This window comes from Condylura cristata, unplaced genomic scaffold (assembly GCF_000260355.1).
Source record: "Condylura cristata isolate star-nosed mole 26May11 unplaced genomic scaffold, ConCri1.0 scaffold00018, whole genome shotgun sequence".
Taxonomy (NCBI): Eukaryota; Metazoa; Chordata; class Mammalia; order Eulipotyphla; family Talpidae; genus Condylura; species Condylura cristata.
In genome coordinates this window covers 31,668,209-31,690,242 of record NW_004567119.1, presented here as the reverse complement: position 1 = coordinate 31,690,242, position 22,034 = coordinate 31,668,209, and the positions used below count along the sequence as shown (strand labels likewise).

The 22,034-nt window shown below is 35.2% G+C and overlaps 1 protein-coding gene across 1 annotated transcript in view; it reads right to left on the bottom strand.

Moving 5' to 3' along the window:
* RGS21 (regulator of G-protein signaling 21) overlaps positions 1-22,034 on the bottom strand; it is a 43,081-nt gene that overhangs the window by 9,675 nt on the left and 11,372 nt on the right. The window contains exons 2-4 of the mRNA XM_004685458.1: positions 13,636-13,710; positions 9,570-9,646; positions 5,316-5,482 (exon numbers count right to left, since the gene is read on the bottom strand). Coding sequence (XP_004685515.1) covers positions 5,316-5,482; positions 9,570-9,646; positions 13,636-13,646 — 255 coding nt within the window. The 5' untranslated portion in view covers positions 13,647-13,710. The remainder of the gene's footprint in view (positions 1-5,315; positions 5,483-9,569; positions 9,647-13,635; positions 13,711-22,034) is intronic.

Below are 22,034 nucleotides of genomic sequence, written 5' to 3'. Positions count from 1 at the left end.
TTAAGCTAAACTTGTTTAAAATAAAAACCCTTTCCCCATCATCCTGTCGCCTACTAGTCAAGCATTAGATCCTTTTAAGTATGTAGATGTTTTGGCATGTAATCATCTGTTGCTTTGTTATTTTCCTACAGTTCTATAAATTTCATTTTCAACGCAACTGGATTGAAACTTTCTTGTGAACCAAACCATAGTGTCAACCTATTTTATTTTCTTACATTTCCTGATGGGGAGCTGCTTGCTTACACATCACATTGTGATCTAATTGTCTATTCCCTTTTTCCTCCCTAGGCTAATCTTTCCTTGCACTTGAGGACTTTGTCTTATTAGGAAGTGAATGGATGACTTAGAGTAAGCGTTTATTGATGGGAATTAGAATATGAGCTGATAAATACCACCATACTGCATTAAAAATAAAAGGTAAATTCCAACACAAATATTAAAAAAAAGTGTACTCCATTGCCCAGTTGAGATGTCTCCTTTACAACTAGTTTCTTTTTACTTTATGGGGTATATTGTCCTCACAGTTGATAAAGACAAGTAAGAACTAAAAATGTTGTACGAATATTTTGTGACTTAAAAAAATGCCAATTGTATTTGTTTCTGGTTAGGTATTAAAATGAAGATTAATTTACATAATTTTAAACATGATTTGACACATTTTCTAATTTCACAGAACAGCAATCAATATAAACAGTTTTCTCCTTATTTGCATCTTTTCTACCTTAATCAAATTTTTCCCATATAAGTAAAAATCTATAAAAATGGAATAATTATTAAGATATGATACGATCCGGCCCTCCCTGGTGGTGCAGCGGGATAAAGCACTGCACTAAGAAGTTAAGCCACTTCTGCATGAGTTCGATCCCCGCCTGCCCTGGAGGGGATCCACATGGCGTGGCAGACCTCTCCTGCCCGCCTGCTGCTCCCCTCAGCAGTGTACTTCATTGATCTGTCTGTTCTGCTCCCCACTCTGTCCCTGGTGAGCCCTCTCACCCTCCACATCTCTGGCCTGTACCCCAGTTCTGTATGAATAAATAAATCTTAAAAAAAATTTAAAAAAATATGATAAGATCCTTGCTTAATATGAAAATATTACTTCAAACTTTTGAAGGTTTACTTTGCCTTGAGACCAAATAATACATTTTTTTTTCTTGGAAATTACCAAATTACAAAATTAGTGGTCCAAATTGAAGGAAGAATAAAGACAAGTTTAAGAATTTTTTTTCCTTTGCCACTCACAGGTTCTTATGGTGGGCAAAACAGGTGCACTTGAGAATATATATTGCTTGTCAAATAATTTTCTTTTTCAAATCATCTAGTGAATATCTCCAATTTATACCTATTCTTTCCTGAAATATTTCCTTCTGAATATCCCGGTATAATTCTCTCAAGGAACACCTCTTTTTATTTGAAACTAGTGATTTACCTACATGTTTGAATAACATATTCAAGTATATATATTTACCAAGCTTTTTAAAACTGACTGTCTTCATATGTTCTTAAAAGTTAGCTATTGTTGGCCCTCCCTGGTGGCACAACAGGTTAAAGCACAGCACTATGAAGCTATCGATAGCCACTATCGTATGAGTTCAATGTCCAGCCAGGGAGGTGACCCACATGACATGGCAGACCTCTCCTGTCTTACTGGCTGCTTCCCTTAGCTGTGAATTTCAGTTCATCTTCCTGTTCTATTCCCCACTCCTGTTCTGTTCCCCATTCTGTCTCTGGTGGTTCTTCTTACCCCCCACACCTCTGGTCAATACCCCAGTTCTTGTATGCACAAATAAATAAACTTAAAAAAGAAGAAGCTAGCTATTGTTGCTTCTAATTGATGGGCACTTTGTATGATTTATTTAAAGAAAACAAAGGGTAAGATGTTTCAGAGCACTTCTGGATGATGTAAACTCTAGACCCATGACTCTACTCATCATTCTCACCTGCCCATGTGATTATGTTATTGTGCTCTTTGATAAATGGATGCATTTTTACATGACGAAACTGAGGCTCAAAGAGATGAAATGGTTAAGCATAAGATCCCGCAAAAGAGGGAATCAGAGTGTGAATTTAGGCTTCGTTTTCTCCAAATTTTAGATTTTTCTATTAGTGCAGAAACTGGAGCGAAGTTGACACTCACTGTGAAGTTCAGTTGCAATTACCATCTCACAGAGACCTGAGAGTTCAGTCTCTGTGTGTAATTATTGTCTATCAGAACTGGAAACTGAGAACCATTAGTAATGTCGATTTATAGACAAGACCATTCAGTAAGTTTTGTCTAATTGTGTCAATTAAAAATTAGTAAGTCATACCAACAGTTTTATAGATGAGGAAATAAATACATAAGAATGTGAAGAGAAAGCAAATGGGATTTTATAGACATCTGGATAACATGACCTTTTTATTGTTCTTGACTTTAGGAATCTACCAAGGAAATTGTTTATAATTTGATTTTTTATGAGTCAGTTATACCACTATAGCAAAAAAGAAATAATGGAGAATGTTATCATAAACATCATTCTTGAATTAAATTTCTATTTATGAAAATCAATTTCCAACCTTCATATCAAATATATTATCTCGTCTTGTTAAGTCTGTGTAGTAGATAAATCTAGAGTACTTCCCACTTTCAATCTCTACTGCTGCTCCATATCCAAGCTCATTAGCAATATCAAAATGCTCATAATCTCTGGAAAACATTAGGGAACTCTGTGCATCTATGCTATACCACTGTGCCTGCAATCTGAAATAGTCTTTGTTCATTTGTTCTCTTGATGAATATACCACTGTGCCCTCAGTCTAAAATAGTCTTTGTTCATTTGTTCTCTTGATGAATATATTTTTCATGCCATGTTTTTTTCATGTGTGAAAAAGCTCTGCAATCCATCCCTGAGCTCTCCATATTTAATCACTTTTTCCCACAGTGGGAGTAGCAAACTATAAATGAGGTTTCATTATTACATTGTCTGTTGTGTTTTTGACTGGTTTTATTTCATGCCAATCTTTCTGTCCACTTTGACATTTCATTTTGGAAATAGACACTCAAAATATAAATAAACATAAGAGAAGTTGTACTATATTTAACATATAGCTGATAGATACAAAGAAATGTCTTGAAGACTGCACTTGGTATATGATACAAAAAGCAAACACCCTTTAGTAATTTGAATTGGAAATAATTAATGGCAAATAGAACAAAAGATAATGACTTTCAAATATGTGTGTATGTATATATATGTATATTTCCTTCTCACTAAGTTTTGTCATAGCCAATCATAACATTTTCTATTAGACAACAGATAATTGCCTCCTCTTCAATGAGATGATATAATTGATTACTTGAAAAGCAGCCAATAATTTAATTATGATTTATTTAGTAAAAATAGATGGACAAATTATAAAAATCTATAAAATATTTTTTAAATCTTAAAATAATACCATTTTAATTATTACTATATACTTATATAATGGAAAGAAAGGTTAAGAAAATAAAACTAATTTTTCAAAACTGGTTATTATGTAGTATATCTGAATAATTTTTATTAGACCGTATTAGAAGATTTTTCATAATGTTTGAGAATGTTATCCTAAAACAATCACTGCTAATTAGATCAATTCATAAAGAAGAAAATAATCTGACTTTCTGACCAATATCACAATAAATAGGATATTTTTAAGAGTTGATGTCAAAGCCTGTTAGAACATGAGACATTAATCAACTTGACAAATCTTATATACTGTATTTCTTTTTTTCCAGGATTATTTATTGATTCTCAGATGGAGACTTAGAAATGAGTGTTGAAATAGCTCTACAGGAATTAAAGTCTTTTCTTTTCCCCCTATGAATTCCACATCATGCTTCAGTAGTTTCTGTCTGTAATCTTGTGTTAGGCCAATATATGTAGCAGTAATTAGTGTCCATCTAGAGCTTGAACAATTGATAAGGCAAATTTATGCCCTAGATTTTCTGAAAGGGTTTGATCTTTATCTGTTCTGCCCACATAACAATAAATTCTTTCATTCCCTGAATTTTAATTTGAGATAAAAAAACACAGTAACTCACCTATGAAGATATCAATAGCTTACTTTGTGGGCAAGGTGACTTAACACTTTTTGTTTATATTCAGTGCAGGTAGTTTAATGTAGCTTCCTGTTTACTGTTTATGCATTAAAACTCTTTGCCTAAGAGTTTAACCCCTTGTGCTGCAGGGGTTAAAGTCTCAGAGTTATCAAATGATTACCAGCCACTGAGGCAAGAATTTAATCCCCAGCCAAGGAGCTGACCCACATGGCACAGCAGACCTCTTCTGTCTTGCCCACTGCTCCCAGTAGTGTATTTCAGTAGATTTGCCTGTTCTGCTTCTCACTCTATCTCTGTTGAATCTGCTCAACCCCCCATCTCTGGCCTGCACCCCAGTTCTTATATGCAAAAGTAAATAAAAAATAAATATTAAAAACTTAAAAAAATAATACTTTTTGCTTATATGATATATTCAATGATGAATCAAAGAAATTTAAAATATAAATTTCTCTAGTTTTAATTATATTAAATGAATATTAAAGTGGTTCATGAAAGATGATCATGATTTTGGTTCTAGACCTAAATCATCTATAAATGAGATGTGACATACAGAAAACACTTCTCGGGGCTATTATTGGAGTATATTTCAAATTTCTCTCTAAATCCTTTTCTTTTTCCCTGATCCAACCACAACACAGGCAGATCCTGGTCACTTAGGATAGACACCTCACTTTTTGGGTTCATTTTTGCTATCAAGGTAGTAAAGGTAAACAACCTTCATTTTGCAAAATAAGACATCGTTACATGTGATAATGTGAACTTCCAACATATTAAAAGTGAGAATTTAACCTGTTGGCTAGTGGTTATCTTCTTCCCTGACATGATTTTCTGTTTTAAATTGTAGAATTCTACTTACTCCACATTGATGTCCATAGCTTTCCAAAAGAAAATTGCGCAAGCGAAGTTAAATTCCAACTACATGTTGAAGTGAGATTTCTATAGGGTTAACTGTAGATTTATTTATTTTGAGATATTAGTAATTTCAAGATTTTCATGTTGGGCTAAGAAAACAGAAATGCGTGGCATACCTGATACTTAAAAGGTGTTGAAAAATGTTTGCTGAAATAGTAAAAAAAAAAAAAAGAGGACGCACTTAAGGAACTTCTAGTTACAGTTTACAGACATTTTCTCCTTGACTTAGAGTGGCAATTTGATTTCCCTTTAGATGGATTTAGTGCTTTTTAATTGAAAGTGAATTTGTTAGCAGGTAATATTCACTATCATGAAATATTTTACTCACCTCTTTAGGGGCATTAGCTTCAATGAATTCAGAATAAATCATCTTGGCTTTGGAAAGGATTTTTTCTGCACTTTCTGTTTTCTTGAAGTCTTCACAGGCAAGCCAGAATTCAACATTTTCTTCACTGAACTCTGATTTTAGAAATGTTCGAAAAGCATCTAGACCAGCTATGAAATACATAAGAAAAACATTTGTAGATTATACAGCGGAAGAACATGACCAGAAAGAGCACAGTGCATACACAATGCCAGCATCTGCATATTCCATGACAAATACTTATCAGACCTGTAACTATAATATTTATGTTTTAGTTTTCATCATGAGGATATCTTCTGTTGAATGAGTAATCATAAATATAAAATAAATCTACAAGTGGCTCCACTAACAAAGAAAAACTGTATACTGTTTTCCCACCTCTGGGAAGTCGAAGAGCTGGTTTTAGGAGAAAATCTTCATGGTGGTATTTATTTTTTAAAGATTTATTTATGCATACAGAGCTGGGGTACAGGCCAGAGGTGTGGGCAGGTGGTTAGAGGGTTCACCAGAGACAGACTGGGGAGCAGAACAGGCCGATTGGTGAAGTACACTGCTGAGGGGAGCAGCGGGTAAGACAGGAGAGGTCTGCTGTGCCACGTGCATCATCTCCCTGCAGGGGTCGAGCTCATACTGCAGTGGCTGAAGACAGCTTCACAGTGCTGTGCTTTTTAGCCTGTTGTGCCACCAGGAAGGGCCTCATGGTGGGTATTTATAGGAAATCCCACGGACTTTGAGTTTTGGACTTGCTGCACCAAGCCCAGGTCATAATAATCACATTGTGCTAACTTGAGAGTAAGACTGTCTTTGTTGCTTTGAGTTGGTGAAGATATATCATGTGATGCTGAGAAGTTGACCTTAGAGCAAAGAAGGAAGGGCTTGCGTGTGTTTCTTCGGCGTGAATACATTTTGGGCAACTCTAACCTGTAAACTAGAAATAAGTAACTGGCAAGATAATTGGTGTGAAGGCTCCTCCCCTTTATATGGACATGGGCAATTTGGATTCAGGAAGCAAATAAACTGGCTTTTGCCCAATGTTACCTTAAGGAAAAACACTCTAATGGATGTCGCCCCTTCTCTCTCCTGGCACCTGTGCTAACTTAGCTTCTGCCATTGTTTGCCATCTGCCCCTTTACCACTGCCCCTCTTCCAAGATTCTCCCAGCACAGTTACTCCAGAAACTTTATCCAGTGTTGGCCTTGGGTCCCCTACAGGCAGGAGTACTAAGGCTAGTATATACATGTTTTTAAAAAAATCTAATAAGAACAAATAGCGCTTGCAGCAGGATTTCCCTCAGTTCCACCTCTCTCCATTCTTCTATTTTCAGAAAATTTCCATATTTATTATTCTATGCTTCCTGAGATATTTGAATTCCTGACCACCAGTTTACTTTCCTCATCAAAATGTGCCCTGCAATTCTCTCCTTACACACAGAAATCATTTGAGAAGATAATTCCTGTTCAAACGTTGGGGGCTCAATATGTTTAAGAGAAATAAAACAAAGAAACAGAAAAAAACAAAGCAAAAACAGTCCCTGGAAATCTGAGTGTAGAATTAGGCCCCAAAGGGTGGAAGGGGAGTGAGTGGGGTGAGTGGGGACTAACTTGGGGAGGGAACCCCTTGGGTTGAGAGGAGGATTACAGGCTTTTTGGTGGTAGCTATGCTGTATGTAGGGCCCCTGACACCTGAAGAAACATGTACCTCTGAATCATATATAGCATTATAAGCCACTTTACTTAAATAAAAAGCCAAAACCTTTTAAAAAGAGTATGCATCTCAATAGCAGGTTAGAAAGACCATCAGCAGATTATTGTCCTTGAAGAAACGAAGTCAGTACCCCAAGTTCCAATTATTCAGTTTTGTACTCTGCCCTTCCTGCTGGCAGGGCCTGGGCTAAGACAGGCTGAGTGTATCTCTGGAGAGGAAAACAGTGGAGCTTTGCCACATAGAGGATTTGCCTTCATAAACCTCAATGGTTTTCCCTCCACCTGCCATGAGGGCCCCTCTGCCTGTACTGAAGTTTGCTCTTCCCCGAGAGCTCTCGCCTTTCTCAGAAAACTGACCCTCCAGGTTTTAGAGAAGAAAGATGTTTATGGAGAGTCAGGGGAATGGAAAAATTGGCTAGAGTAAAAGAAAAAGAAAATAAAGCAGAAAAGTTTGCTGGAAAAGGGCCTGAGTCAGTTGTTTGCTGCATGTAAGAAGCGAAATAAAATTTGGTGAGAGAAAATAGAAAAGGGCTTTGTGGAGCAAGATTAAAGTGTCCGAAAACACGGGGTTTAAAATATATTTGACTTTTTTAAAATTCAAAATAGAATTGCAATAACAAGTTATTTCAAAAGGTTATCAGGTACCAATTAAAACTCTCAGTAGAAATATTAGAGAGTGAGGATGTTGTTAATATGTGAGCACTATAAAAAATTCAATTAACTGCACGTTTGCTTGAATTTAAAAATACATCCACGAAGCTTGTGACACCAACCGAAGCTATAAAAATCCTCTTAGTAACAGTTAGTTAAAATTCCATGAGTTTGGTTCAAAAGATGGTTAACTTGAGGGGTCTGAAGAGAATTTATGCTAACATCTATTTTTCAGAGGAAAAGGTATACTTTCATAACTGAAGGAATATTGTAGATTCATATCTGGCAACATTTAATGTGTGTGTCATTAAGATATATGAAACCTTATCCCAATAAGGATTATCCGAAGGTACCCCAGAGAGAAGGGGATTTATAAGAAATTATTATTTTCATCCATCCTGCACATATAACAAAAGACTGAAATACCAACATCATTTTCTTTCCTCTCCCACCCACACACCTTAAATTAGGACATAGTGAAGTAGAATAGACTGAAAAACGGGGAGATAGTGACCTAGGTTTGAGACATGCTGTTTTATTTAACGACTCTTCTAAATACACATAGGATGTTCAACATATGTGACTTTGGAGTACATACATGCTACCTGCAATTCAAATCATATTCAGCGGAGGGCACTCTTTATAGGGTAGAATACTTCCTGGTTAGATCCAAGAGGGCCTGACAAGTACAGTTAAGTCAGTAATAGGTGGTGAGATCTACCTACAATTTTTCTAATTTATGTGGGCATTAAATATAAAATCCTAGGAGGTAAGCAGGTAAAAACATTTGCCTTTGCCTTTATCCCAGCCATTACCTCCCATGTCTCTGCTCCCTCATCCTGTCCCATAGAACTGCCTGATATAAAACCAGCCAGGTCACTATCTACAGAGATATTTTCAATAAACTTGGTCTTTTCCTTGGCTACATACTAATACTTATGAAGAAAGAAAAAAATCCTTTGAATTTTACAAAATTGCATTCATCCTTGATGTAATTACTGTATTTCCTTAGTTGGATTCTAGGAGTTATGTGGAATATTTTATGTGTATGTTCTAGGGATGACTAGCTTAAAAATAATAAAGAGTAACTTTGTCTAACTTTGTGCATGAGTAAACAATTATGAAGAATAATCAGGTTTTTCGTGTTTTCTAGAATTCTGGTACTTAATTAAATGGAAATAGTACAAACAGTACTGGTTTTTTTTTTTCATGTTCAATATTTTTCTATAATGCCCATATGTGATGAACTACTGCAATGTAGGGTTACTTATATAGCAAACATAAGTTCTAGATACCTTTGCAGATGATTACTTTTTTTATCCACTCTGGTATGTTTTGTTTTATTTATTTTATACCAGATTTACACATTGAACATTCATATTAAATGTAAATACACATGTACACAACAATAATATAAATCTATTACACACATGAAATTATATGTTTTTGAGTTGACTAAAAAAAGAGTAACTCGGTTGGAATAAATAATTTCAAACTTTATTTTAGTCCATAGGATATGAAAAATTAAGTTATTTATTCAGCCTTTCAACTTTCCAGTGGTTTGTATGCCTTTACTTGTAGCAGATATAGTCATTGTTTACACTGAATGATGTATTTCTCACTTGCTATTTGGAGCTTTTTTTTTTTTTTTTGCTTTAATGTTTGCAATTTCTATGATCTTGTCTTATTTTCAGCTCAACCTACTTTCCTTTAGACTATGGATCTTTAAATAGGTGCATGATTGTTGAAAATCTGTATTTCCAATATAACTTAAACCCACACTTTATATGTCTACAATTTTCCTGTTTAAGTGATTTGTTTTTTAATTATTGCAGTTTAAGACTAGTTGTTAGTTGGACCTTACCTTGGTTGGTTAGCAGTGTGTCCATGTTTTCAGACCATGCCATTCCTTCTGTCCTTGGTGATCTGTAGAAACAACATCTACCCTTGTCAATAGCATTGTGAGCTTTTTCTTCTATAACCTGTACTCATACTGAGTTATGCATATTTGCTTAATTACATCACTTAATGAACTTTGCATCATTAATCAAATTGCAAAAGGTCAACAAGAATTATATAATTACTTCCATATATAATTATATAATGTTTTCTACAGCTACAGCAACACAAAGTGGGATGTAATTTGAGATCTGAAAATTATTTATTAACCTGACTGACAGAGTTAATAATATTTGCAAATTCTTCAATTCAAATAAAGGCACAGGAGAGATATTGCTCATGGTTCTGTAGAGCAATAGTGAATTTCTTCTCAATAGTAAGTAAATCAATCATTTACTTATGTGGCATAGTTGAGCCTGTCCTCAAATGCAGGATGGTAGCAATGCTGATGAATGAACTATTTTCTAAGTTTTCACAGTATATGAAATTTTCATTTCATAATTATGCATCTGAAAATGTTTTTAAAAGTTTTGATTAATGATTTCTAACATGCTGATCTTAAAAATGTTTATTTATAGTAGTTTGAGAAGTCTTTACCCCACTCTGAGGCAGCCTTTATTTCTCCTTAGACTGGTATGCTTCTAGGTTTCAGCTGATTTATGTAAATCTAGGAATCTGTCATAACAGAGTAATATCTTTTCCAAAGTAGTAAAAGAATTTATAGACTTAAGTCTTCTGAAGAAGGTATACTTTTGGGGATATGATACAGAAATAATAAATTAAGTTTAAGAGATAAACTTTTGAGATGCAAATATATCATGCATTATTCCCCTTAATAAACAAAGATCCTGATGAAATAAGCCTCCATCCATAAAAAAAACATCTGCTACCCAGCAAAAAATTGCTGGATTATGTAGCCATGATGTGCAAATAACTTAGGTTATGGAAGGGGATGGTCTAATTAAAGATTTCTATTAAAATGATGGATAATAAACTAGAGTTGTATCTAGTCACTCTTATAAAATTTTTATTTCCATATCAAAGTAACTAATCTTAAATATGGTAGTATGACGCGATCTCTATGTTTTCTATTCTATTACTTTCTATAATCTGCTGCAGTTATTTATAATTTGTGTTGGGATGACTGTGCTCCTCTACCATTACAGTTGTAGTTATATTTTCAGATGATAATAGGGGGGTCAGGTGACCAAGGATTCACTTTGCTATCTTCCATTTTTTTTATTTCCTGCCTCGAATTTTCTTTTTCAGTGACAGGCAGCTGTTTTTCCTTCGTCCCTCAATGAACTAAATTGTGGGAACACCTGATTTGTGGTGAAATCATTATGAGATGGTTTTTTCATTCAAATGGATGCTTTGACAGATTTGGATTATTCAGTTTCCCACTTTTCATTAATAGAGAATGCAGCTTAGTCCTGTTTAAATTTATATTGAATTCCTGAACTATAAAACCTATTATGTCAGATAAGTTTGTCATATTTCAGATGACTCAAATACTAGGTCTTATAAAGATTCTTTAAATAGTACTATAATTCTCATATGGGCATTTGAAATGTGTACAGTTAAATTGTGGTCAGTAGAGTATTCACATTTAAAGCTATGTAGTACCTATAGAATATATGTTAGTGAATTGGGCAGAGAGGAAATTTAAGCTCAAAGTGAGCCACACAGTGTATCCATTTTTAGAGAGAGGGACAGCTTTCAAGGAAAAACAATCAGAACCAGATTCTGAATCACAGCATTCAAGGGTAAATGCATATTCCTGCATTTTGTGTAAATTTTCTGAAGACAGGAATAAATGTTATTTTCTATTTTTGGGGCCCACAGCCCATGCGACTCGCTCCCAACCCTGATGTGTGATGTGTGTGAGTTGGAAGGACAGCTGTCCTTGAGGGCATCTGGCTCAGTTGTCCTTTAGAAGACATAGGTTTGGGTGAACTGAAACCAGAAGGAATATTCAATTTGAAGAACTCACAGTAAATGAGTCTTTTGGAAAGGACATGCTTCCACACAGAGTAGTTGTTCTTATTCTCTTTACTGATATAGGAAAAGGATAAAAAGAGAACTAAGGAAGCAAAGTTTGGGTGGTTAGAATCAAAGACAAAAGAAAATCCTAATGTTTTGAATTAGAGAGATATACTAGATTATTATAGATAGTGTGGAACTGTAGACCGTTATAGAAAATAGAACTAGAGATAGGATATTCTAGTATTATTTAAAGTCCACTAAATGCTGACATTGTTACAAGGCAAGCATTGCCCTTTCACACTGAAAAGAGACCCTTGCCTGTGTTCTATGAAGCCTGGAATGCCTCAGCACATGATCTCCCATGCACTTTCGAGTTTGACTTGCAGTTTTCAGTATTGATTATCTAATGTGATTTAAGGGTTGATAGTAACACAGTATTTACTTTTCAGAAATTAGGTGAAATGCAGCTACTTTTGGAACAGATTACTGTGGCTAATCTGTTATTTAAACGTTGTGTTCATTGTGTTTTTATTACACTATGGAGGAGTAAATTATGCTACCTATCAACAAACTGAGAGAAACAACAGCCAGTTAAATCCTACCATGTTGGTTAAATGTTTATTATCATTACCACATAGTGTTAGCATGGTATCTATTTCAACTCATTCAGTCTTAAAAACTGTAGACTGTTTTCATGTACCACGTAAACAATGAGCTGATACTGGTGTAACACTTTACACCTTTAATAACTGATGATCCAACACAGGTGTATTTTTGTGTAACCCAAACTTTTTTTATAATTTTTTTCTAGAATGGGTATGCTTGTATTTGTTCATATTTTGGATGTTTATAGAAAATACCTTGAAGGTGTTTTGTCTTCCAATAGAAATTTCTTCCAATTCACACAAATATTTCTTCTAAACTGGTTTTCAGAATATAGAGATCCTTAAGTCTTATCAGATAAAATTAGGACGTTTCTTGTGGTAGAAGTGAGTGAGAAATATGTTTTATGTTGTACATAAGCAACTATCAAAATGTAAAGAGAGAAACAAAATGAGAGAATTAATACTGGGGGAAGAAACAGAGTGACTGATTAAAAAATGCACTAACTTGGTTGGATTATACATGACATGGCTTACCTTAAGACAATGGACAATGCGACCCCCTTCTTTTTCCACCTTTTATTGGGTTTTTAGTTGTAACTTTAACAGAATGTTTGTCTGGCTCTTTTCATTTGTGTGTGTGTGTGTGTGTGTGTGTGTGTATTTGCTGTAAAATTATCATGCATAATCAGAGTAACTTTTTGTATGTCTATGATTTGCCATGAAAATTCACTGTGTAGCTGTAGCCAAAATTGCACTTAGTATTTCATGGGGTTTTGGCTGATTTCCTTTCTGCTTCCTTCATTAAGCAAGTGCCATCAAGGCCAGCAGTCCCCATATTATGTGTCCAGAGAAGAGCCAGGCCAGATGGGAACTGCGTGAAAGCTACCAGTTATCTTGCTAATTGTGCCAGCTAGAACCAGTTGTATTGCATTAAAAAATGTGGAATCCAACAACTTTGCAGTTCACACTCAATTAGCAGTGTGCTGGAGAATGGGAAATACAAGCAAGGAGTCCATGAGCTCCAGGGAGCGACAGCTGCTTCCTTACCCAGCAGTTACTATCTGCTTTCACTTCTCTTAATAAACAGTCCAACAATAAGTCATTACTGCACGGACCCTATAGTTAGCTTATTATATCTCTATGGCTGGCATTTAATAATTTTGAAAAGCTTCATTTACAGAAAACTCAGTGGTATTTCTGTACTTGATACCCAGCCCTACTTTAGGAAGTATAGAGTATTAACCACAAAATCAAGTCATGAAGTGTTACATTTTAGAAAAGAAGGAAAAATTAATAAAGGAGAAAAACGAAATCCAGGAAGAAAGGCACCAATTAGCATATTCATCACAAATGGGGAAACAGAACATCTAGACTGATGAAGACTCAAGTGTTTCATTTGTGCACCTTCTGAGATAAAAATAACTTTAAACAGCAACTCACTTCACTGGCATTTTTCGTTCCACTGTCTGACTGTCACAGATGATGCGGAATTTCTCTTTCTGACTGATCTTCAAGCTGAAGGTAATGTGACAGCAGGAAGATTACAATTAGTATGCAAATACCTATCCCCGGGTTACAACTTGGCATTCTTTAAATCATGCTATTCTCAGCTTTCTTTCATTTTGTTGTTAACTTTCCATTGGTCAGAACACTTAAACTTTTAAGTAACAAATAACTCTTTGAATAAATGCGACATTTCCCTGAATTTGTGCCACACTGAAATAAATTCCATTTGAAAGGTGGATTTCTAAAGTTCATATACATCCATTTACAAGACAGCTATTTTTCACAGGAGGTTAAATCAACTCAGAAAAAAATGGTGATATCTAATTTAATATTCACCTTTCAGTCTTTAATCTGTCTAAAAGATCACTTTATTCTCTTTTGTTCTTTCTTTGATTTGCAGAAAGTCTAAGAGTGACTCTACTTTTAATACACTTATTTTCAGCAACTACAGATGCTTAAGTATTTTTACAATTTTATTCATGGACTAAAATCCTAGCACAAAGTATTCTACTTTTTTGGGGGAAATTTACACACTTTTATAGCTTAGTAATATGCATTTCTCTTTGTTTTAACCATGAACCTCATGGCATCTTATTCCAATAATTCTTCCTGCAATGCTGACTTCCAGGCGATTAACACTTGAATATATTTTTCTAAACCAAGTCGATCTATCAGTTTGTTTTATTTGCAGTTAAAGTTTCATACAAGTAACCTTGTGTTTCACAAACTTTTATCTCAATATAGTCAGCTCTTTGGTAGTAAAATTCTACCAGTAAGTATTTACAACCCTCAGTGTAAATTGAACACTTCCCCAAATGGGTAGCTATGCAGGTAGGTGAAAGAAAAGCGTCAGAAGACAGAAGAAACTCTGCTTCTTCCTGACTTGACATTGCTCATCCCCACTTAGCTGACCTGGGACGTGCCAGAGGGGGCTATTACGCAGCTGGCCCCGGGCCGATGAGGCTGGTAGAATAGAAGAGAGAGGCCATACCGCTGTGTCATTTACAAAGGGATATTATCGATGAACTCGTTTCATTGTGTTCATTCAGTCACCATTTAGTAATGTCCTTATGACCTGCAAAACCCGACTCATTAAACAGTTCTTAGTTTTGCAGATGGGAGATATTGAGGTACAAACTTGATAACATGTCTTTGAAGACTCTACATTTTAGAGTAACAAAATGTGAAAATTTGGGTAAAAACCATGCTAAGTCTATAAGAGCTATGTGTCAGGAGTAGGCTTCACTTACATGAAAACTCAAACAAGGTGGAAATTCATCTTTTGAGTTCAGTGCAGTTCTAAATGTGCTCTTTCTCCTAAATCCTTACACAGCGCACTGTTGACATCTGTTTAACGTGCATTCTCATTCCCTTCACAAGTCTTTTTCACTGTTCAGGAAAAATGGAGACTTGAACTTTATTTACCAAAATTAGTCTTTCATAAATGGGCAGACGAGTGAATAGACTGCTCTTTCCTAGACTGAAGGATCCTTTGTTGAGTTCAGTGCATCTTGACAGGAAATTGTTATAGAAAATTATTGGGAGACTTAAATATCTTGAGCCTCTGGTCCCAGGGGATTCAGGCCCCACGACCTGAGCTCATGCCCAGTGTGGGTGCTGAAGGGCCTCCTGGATGCTCAGGGTCAGCCGACTGGAGCCTGTGGACGTGTCATCCTACGTGGTAAAGGGATATAGATTATCTTAGATCACCCTGGCTGGGCACAGTGTAATTACAAGGGTCCTTACAAAAGGGGAATAAAGAACAGGCTAAAAGGTAAAGACAAAAGTAAGAGGTTAGAGTGTTGTGAGGGGGAGAGAGGCCCAGAGCAAGGAATGCAAGTGACATCTAGAAGCTACAAAAATATTCTCCCCTGCAAGTTTCTGGAAGCAGAAGGCGCTGATTACACCTTGGCTTGAGCCTAGTGAGACTGATTTTGGACTCTGGGACTTGGAATCCATTTGTATTTCTCAACACTACTAAGTTTATGGCAGTTTGTTAGAGCAGCAAAGGGAAAGTGATGCATCCAAGGAACATCAGTTTTTAGAACCCTTTCTGAAGGGAGGTAGGAATGGATTAAAATAAGTATACACGTCAGGACCAGAGCAGTGAACTCACGCAACTGGATGCTTCCTGCTGCACAGTAACCTTGGCTTCATATTAAGCCTCTGATCTACTGAAATAGAGGAGGTACTTTTCTCACAAGTTTATGATGTGACACTGAACAGCTATGCATGTTTGTTTGGTTTCCATTATCCTTATTTGACACTTGTGTACAATTCCATGATGCTTTTGAGAACTTACATTGTATTACAAATCATGATAATGTGGTATAGAACTGCAGACCTTTAATCATACCATATGAAACTGGCAATTTTGGAAACCTGACATGAGGAGGTGTGTGTGGAATGAATTGGGAGAATGTGAGCGCAGGGGAGGGAGGAGACTTGGAGGGATGGTGGAATGGCCCAAGCAAGAGAGGAGAAGGACTGGCTAAGGGCAGCAGTAGCGAAGTAGAAAAGGAAACACCATCAGTGAGATGCCTGGAAAAGGCATAAGATAGAGAAGGAAAGGGAAACATCTCCAGCCTCACAGACTAAACGAAGGCTGTTCCTTCTAGGTCTTGGTAATAAAAGAAAAGCAGGTTGGGAAGTTAATAAGTGAAAGATTATAGACATACAGTATGTTGACTCAGTTTGATTAACTTTTTGTCAAACAGAGGTCAGAGCATTTTAGCAGCCTACTCACTGATAATAGACAGCTCTTAAATGTATAGGAGGCCTCGCTATCGGCCAAAGAAAGCTATTGGTATCTATGTGTTAGCATTGAATAGGTAGGAGAAAAATAAATAAGAATTTAATTCTGGCACTTGCATCATTTAATTTAAGTGAAAGCCTGACTTTTTTTGGGGGGGGGTCACAATGCTAAACAATTTTCCTATCTTTTAAAAAATCACGCCGAGGGCCCTCCCTGGTAGCACAGTGGGTTAAAGCGTAGCACAGCGAAGCTGGCCACAGCCACTGCAGCACCAGTTTGATTCCCCTCCAGGGAGGTGACCCACATGGCGCAGCAGACCTCTCCTAGCCCACCCGCTGCTCCCCTTAGCAGTGTACTTCAGTCGATTTTCCTGTTTTGCTCCCCACTCAGTCTGGTGATTCCTCTTACTCCCTGCACCTCTGGCCTGTACCCTAGTTCTTGTATGTATAAAAAATCAATCTTTAAAAAAAATACACTGAATCAATCATATGATAAGCATTGATGACGCCATGAAGGATTTGAGGGAAAAAATAGGTAAGATAATTATTGGATATTTAAAATATATTAGAAACATCATCAACATTTTTCTCCCAGTCATTTTTCTATAAAAGCAAATGAGAATTTAAAAGATTAATGTATTTTTATTTAGAAGCTTTATTTTTAATTAATTGTTTTCTTTTATTAAAGTAACACTGCTTTATAACATTCTGCACATTTAGGTGTGCATTATTGAGACTCAACATGTACATTTAATTTAATTTCATTACTAGAAGTTCAATCTAAAACAAATGGTATTTTTATCCTACTTTATATTCAATAATATGAAGACTCAGAAAGCTTAAATATGCTCAAGGTTGCATCGTTAGAAAGGAATGGAGCAAGGATAAGTTGTTGGACTTGGTATTTGAGTTGTGTTGATAATTATGCCTGTGAGGTTTAGTTAAAGAAGAACTTAGCTACTTACTCAATAAATATTTAAATGCTTTTTAAATGATTTTTAAATACTCCTGGATGTCAAGTCCTCACTCACAACATTGGGGAAAAGACAGAACATTAAGTCAGAGAGAGTGAAAGCTATAGAGCAGTATAGAATACACTATATATATGCATATAATATTATATACACATATATAATACACACACACATATTTACGTCATTATTTTGTGTTTTGGGGGAAAATAAAGGATAATCAGAAATCAGAAGAGTAAGAGAAGTTAAGAGATCAACAAGAATCAATTAGATTGAGAGTGATTTCACAATAAATTTGCACAGATTACTAGTCCTATTAAAATTATACTGGGAAATGAAGATTCCAAGTTTATATAACAGGCTAATAGAAGCAATTTATTTTGAGGCTAAAAATGTTTAATTTGTTTCTTTTTACAAAGAAAAGAAGAGGAAATTGTATTTTCCATTTCTGTTCGGTCTCAAGTTACTGCTACATGAAGAGCAATTTATAAAGCAATGAGCCTGAGTTTTGTATGGTTCATAAATTATTTCTGAGAGCATTCTAGAAGAGAAGTCTGAAATGTTTTGAGCAAAGACAATACCACAGAAATGTGTCTTATCTCCCAGAGTGGCTGCTTAGATATAATGCTCATTTAGATGTTTAGTTCTTAGTATGCTTACTGACAAATCAGCCACATTACGTACTAGTCACATCTTAAATTGTATGTCCTAATGTGCTCTCTTTGTGTTCTCTTGGAATACCAAGTCACTGATAGTCAAAGATATCTGCCTTAGTAAAGTGAAATATTTAGAAGTCTAGAAAGTTTTCTAGTGTAAGCAAAAATGTATTTTTTAATGTTTTAGAAGTTAAATATCACTTGTATTTTAATGACTTTACGTAAGTTAATTAAAATTAAATTTGAATAGCATGATAGGAACAAAATTAAAAGTATTATCCAAATGGAAAGATGAGTTTATTTTTGGTATAGAATATTTAATTCTATACTTTAATCTCATAACCTTCATAATATCTGTTCCTTAATTATTTCCCGTCAGTTTTATTACTGTTGCTTTAAATTTTAACAACACAGAGATAAGCCCTATTTAACTGGCTTTTTTCCCTTACTATTTCAACTTTCTGTGGAACCATCTTGTGTCCACATCATCTATCCAATTTTTCTTTCTGACCCAATCTTTCCTTACACTCTGATAGAGTGCATTATTCAAAGCAACAGCACATAACCCAGGCAACAGGCTTGAGAGCTGTTAATAAAGTAATGACATTTTAAAAGAATATTTCAGCTGGAATTTACATGTAACTGGCACTAAAAATATTGTGTTCACTCTTTGTGGGCCATTAGAAATGTAAGAGCTTTAAATAGTGGGGTCTAGGTAGTAGAGATTTGATATATTAAAAATAGTAATTCTTTGTATATTTTAAATTTAAAATTATACAACATCAAGAAGCTGCTAAATGACTCCTTAAATTTGTGGTCAATAATCCCAAAAAGAAAGGAACAACACAAATTCTGGCTTGTTATGCCTGAACTGATGTCCTGTATTGTACCCAAATCCATCGTGAGCAAGTCATGTCATATTTACTCTTTGATAAAGCAAAGGCTCGTTTCTTTTTTTATATTATTATTACTAGAATCAATTAATTAAACCATGGTAAAAACCTACAGTCTATTTAGATCCAAATTTGGCCTATAGAAAAGGACAAAGGCAAATATAATTCTCACCAAGGTAACCGATCCCCTTTCTTCCTCAACCCACAGCGTGATTATTTACATCATACTCAGATGTCTCTCCTTGCATAATAATTTTGATTTCATATGTATAGATTTATGTGTGTATAGATACACATTTTCACATGTTTATGCTTTTAAACTTTCAACATTAAATGTTCTGGAGTGGAGAAGGAAAGCACTCAATGAAATTATTCACACTTTGAGGCAAGTCTTAGTAAAGTATCTGACTAGATACTTAGGGATATTCAGCCATTTAATTCTTTGACAGGCTGAATGAGCTTCTCTTAATTTGTAGATCATTGCTGGAAAATCTCTCTTTTCAACCTTACTACGAAGACAGGAAGTCATCTAACATGTGCACTGCCGGGAATCAGACAGTCACCATGTTTTCCATCGAATCTATCATTCTTTGACTACTTGAGCCTTTTAATCTTCTGAACACTGGTGCTCAAGCTTAACTTATGGACTGGCTACAGAATGTCATACATACATTAATTTCAATCGATTGATTTTTAGGCCATATGCCTCACACAGAAGGGATACTACACAGTCGTTATCCTAGATGCTAAAGTAATAAGTACAGTTTCCTGAACAAGAGCCACTAAAGTCTTCACTGGCTTTAATTGGAATTTGGGTCTAAAATCCTTCCAGATGGTATTATATGGTAGTTCTCAAAATACGGATTTTGTTTTCCACTAGATAAACCAGCTGCCTGGTATTCCCTGCAGGTACCTCGCCTTCTCACCACTCTATGCTGTTCATGAAAGTTTTTAAAATTCCATTTAAAAGTGGAATTCTCTACTCATTTTTTTTTTTTTTTGGTCTTCTGTAATACCACAAAACAAAGTGGAACTTAAGAGGTGTTTCTTCTTAGAAACCTTTGATATTCTCCAAAGAACCATCCTAGAATGATATTCAGCTGGTAGCACTTCAGTGCTACTGATCGTGTTTCTTGAAACAACTCTGTATCCCGGGATTATTTTCTATGTGAGGCGGAGATATTGTCTACCCACATCTCGTATCACATGTCATAGTAGCTTTCCCTATAAAAATGCCCACTGAGTAAAAGAGAAAGTGAAGAAACATAATAAAATGAAATAGATGTTGTAGGCATCCAACATGTGAAATTATGGGGCATGCTATAGTGTTACACACATACACACGCGAATAACTGAGGCTCTGGGGAGCAGGTGAAATTATTACTGACAGTAACGCCATAAACAAGCCTCTACTGTTACTGACAGGAACGCCATAAACAAGACACTGTATGCAGCTTTACACAGTGACACCGTGTTCTAATTTATTCTTATACAGGCTAAGAGTCCCATAATGAGGAAGTAAACTAAAAGAGGCAGTTTTTTTCTTCCCCCAAATCGCTTAGTATAAGTGATGTGATAAAGTCATGATTATAGGTTTTTTGCTGACTCCTTTTTATTGTTAGGTAGTACTCCAGAGTGTGGCTGACGTTGTTTGTTGAGCCATTCACCTACGGAGGGGCATTATGGTTGTTTAGAGTTGTTGGTCTATTACAAATAGAGTTATCAACAATTGTGTACAGATTTTCTGTGCACACGTTTTCATTTATGGGGAATAAATGCCAAGGATTGCAATTGTGTTGTATGGTGACTGCACATTTTTCAAAGAAACTATTAGCGAAATATTAACTTTCCAGAGAGACTGCCATTTTACATTCCCACCTGCAATTATGAGAGATCTGTGTTTCTTCATTCTCACCTGCTTTTAGTTTTGTCATTGTTTATTCTATGTATTCTACTAGCTATGTAATGAAAGCTCATAATGGTCCCAGTTTCATTTCCCTAGTGACTGATGAGGTTGGACATATATTCATGTGCTTATGGCCATTTTGTGAATGATTCTTCACAGAATAAATATTAAATATATTTAAATATTATCAACATTAAATATTAAATAAATTCAATATTTATGATTATTAAATAATAATGTTTATTAATATTAAATATTAAACATCATTAATGATATTAATATTAATAGCATCAATATAATGTTAAATTTATTAATAACATTTATTAATATTAAATATTATTAATATTAAATATTTTGTTCATCTTACCAGAGTCACACATACATTTTTTGATTTTGGTAAAGTCCAGTTTATTGTTATTTGTCTTTTATGGGTGTGCTATTTCTATACTTGATCTTAGCCAAAAGGCTGAGAAGTGATACTGGTGTGCTATTTTTAAGAACTCTTCCACAGTACCTAGAATACAAACATCCTCTCCTGTTCTGTTCTTAAATATTTATTTTTACCTCTAAAACTATGGTTCATGTAGGGTTGATTTCTGTATATGGCATGGCATGACATATAGATCTAGGATCTATATTAGTTTTTGCCTGTGGACACAGAGTTGGTAGTTTGGTTGTTATAGAATTTTAGGTTGAATCCATTTCTTCCTGTCATTTTGACAGCATAGCTCCGTTATCTGCTTTCATCCACTGTTGCTCATAACTAATCCCACATAACTCTCATTCCTCTATATTTTTATTGCTGATAACGCAAATATTTTGATGCTATTTCTGAGTGTTGTTTTTTTCATTCTCTTAGCTGGACACATGTTGATCCTTTCAATGTAGACATTTATGTCCCTCGGAGCTGGAAATTTTTTTTTCTTCAATAAGTTCTTCTCAACACTACTTTCTTCTTCTGGACATTCAATTTATCAATTAGATTTTGAAGGCCCTGAATTCTACCTGTATAGGTTATCTTCTTTCCCTCTTATGTATTTTTAGTCTAAATGTCTGCTTCTTGCACACTTTTTAAATTAAAAGAGTTTTCTGGGCCCTCCGTGGTGGTGCAGGGTTAAGTCTCAGCACTATGAAGCTATTACCAGCCACTGCA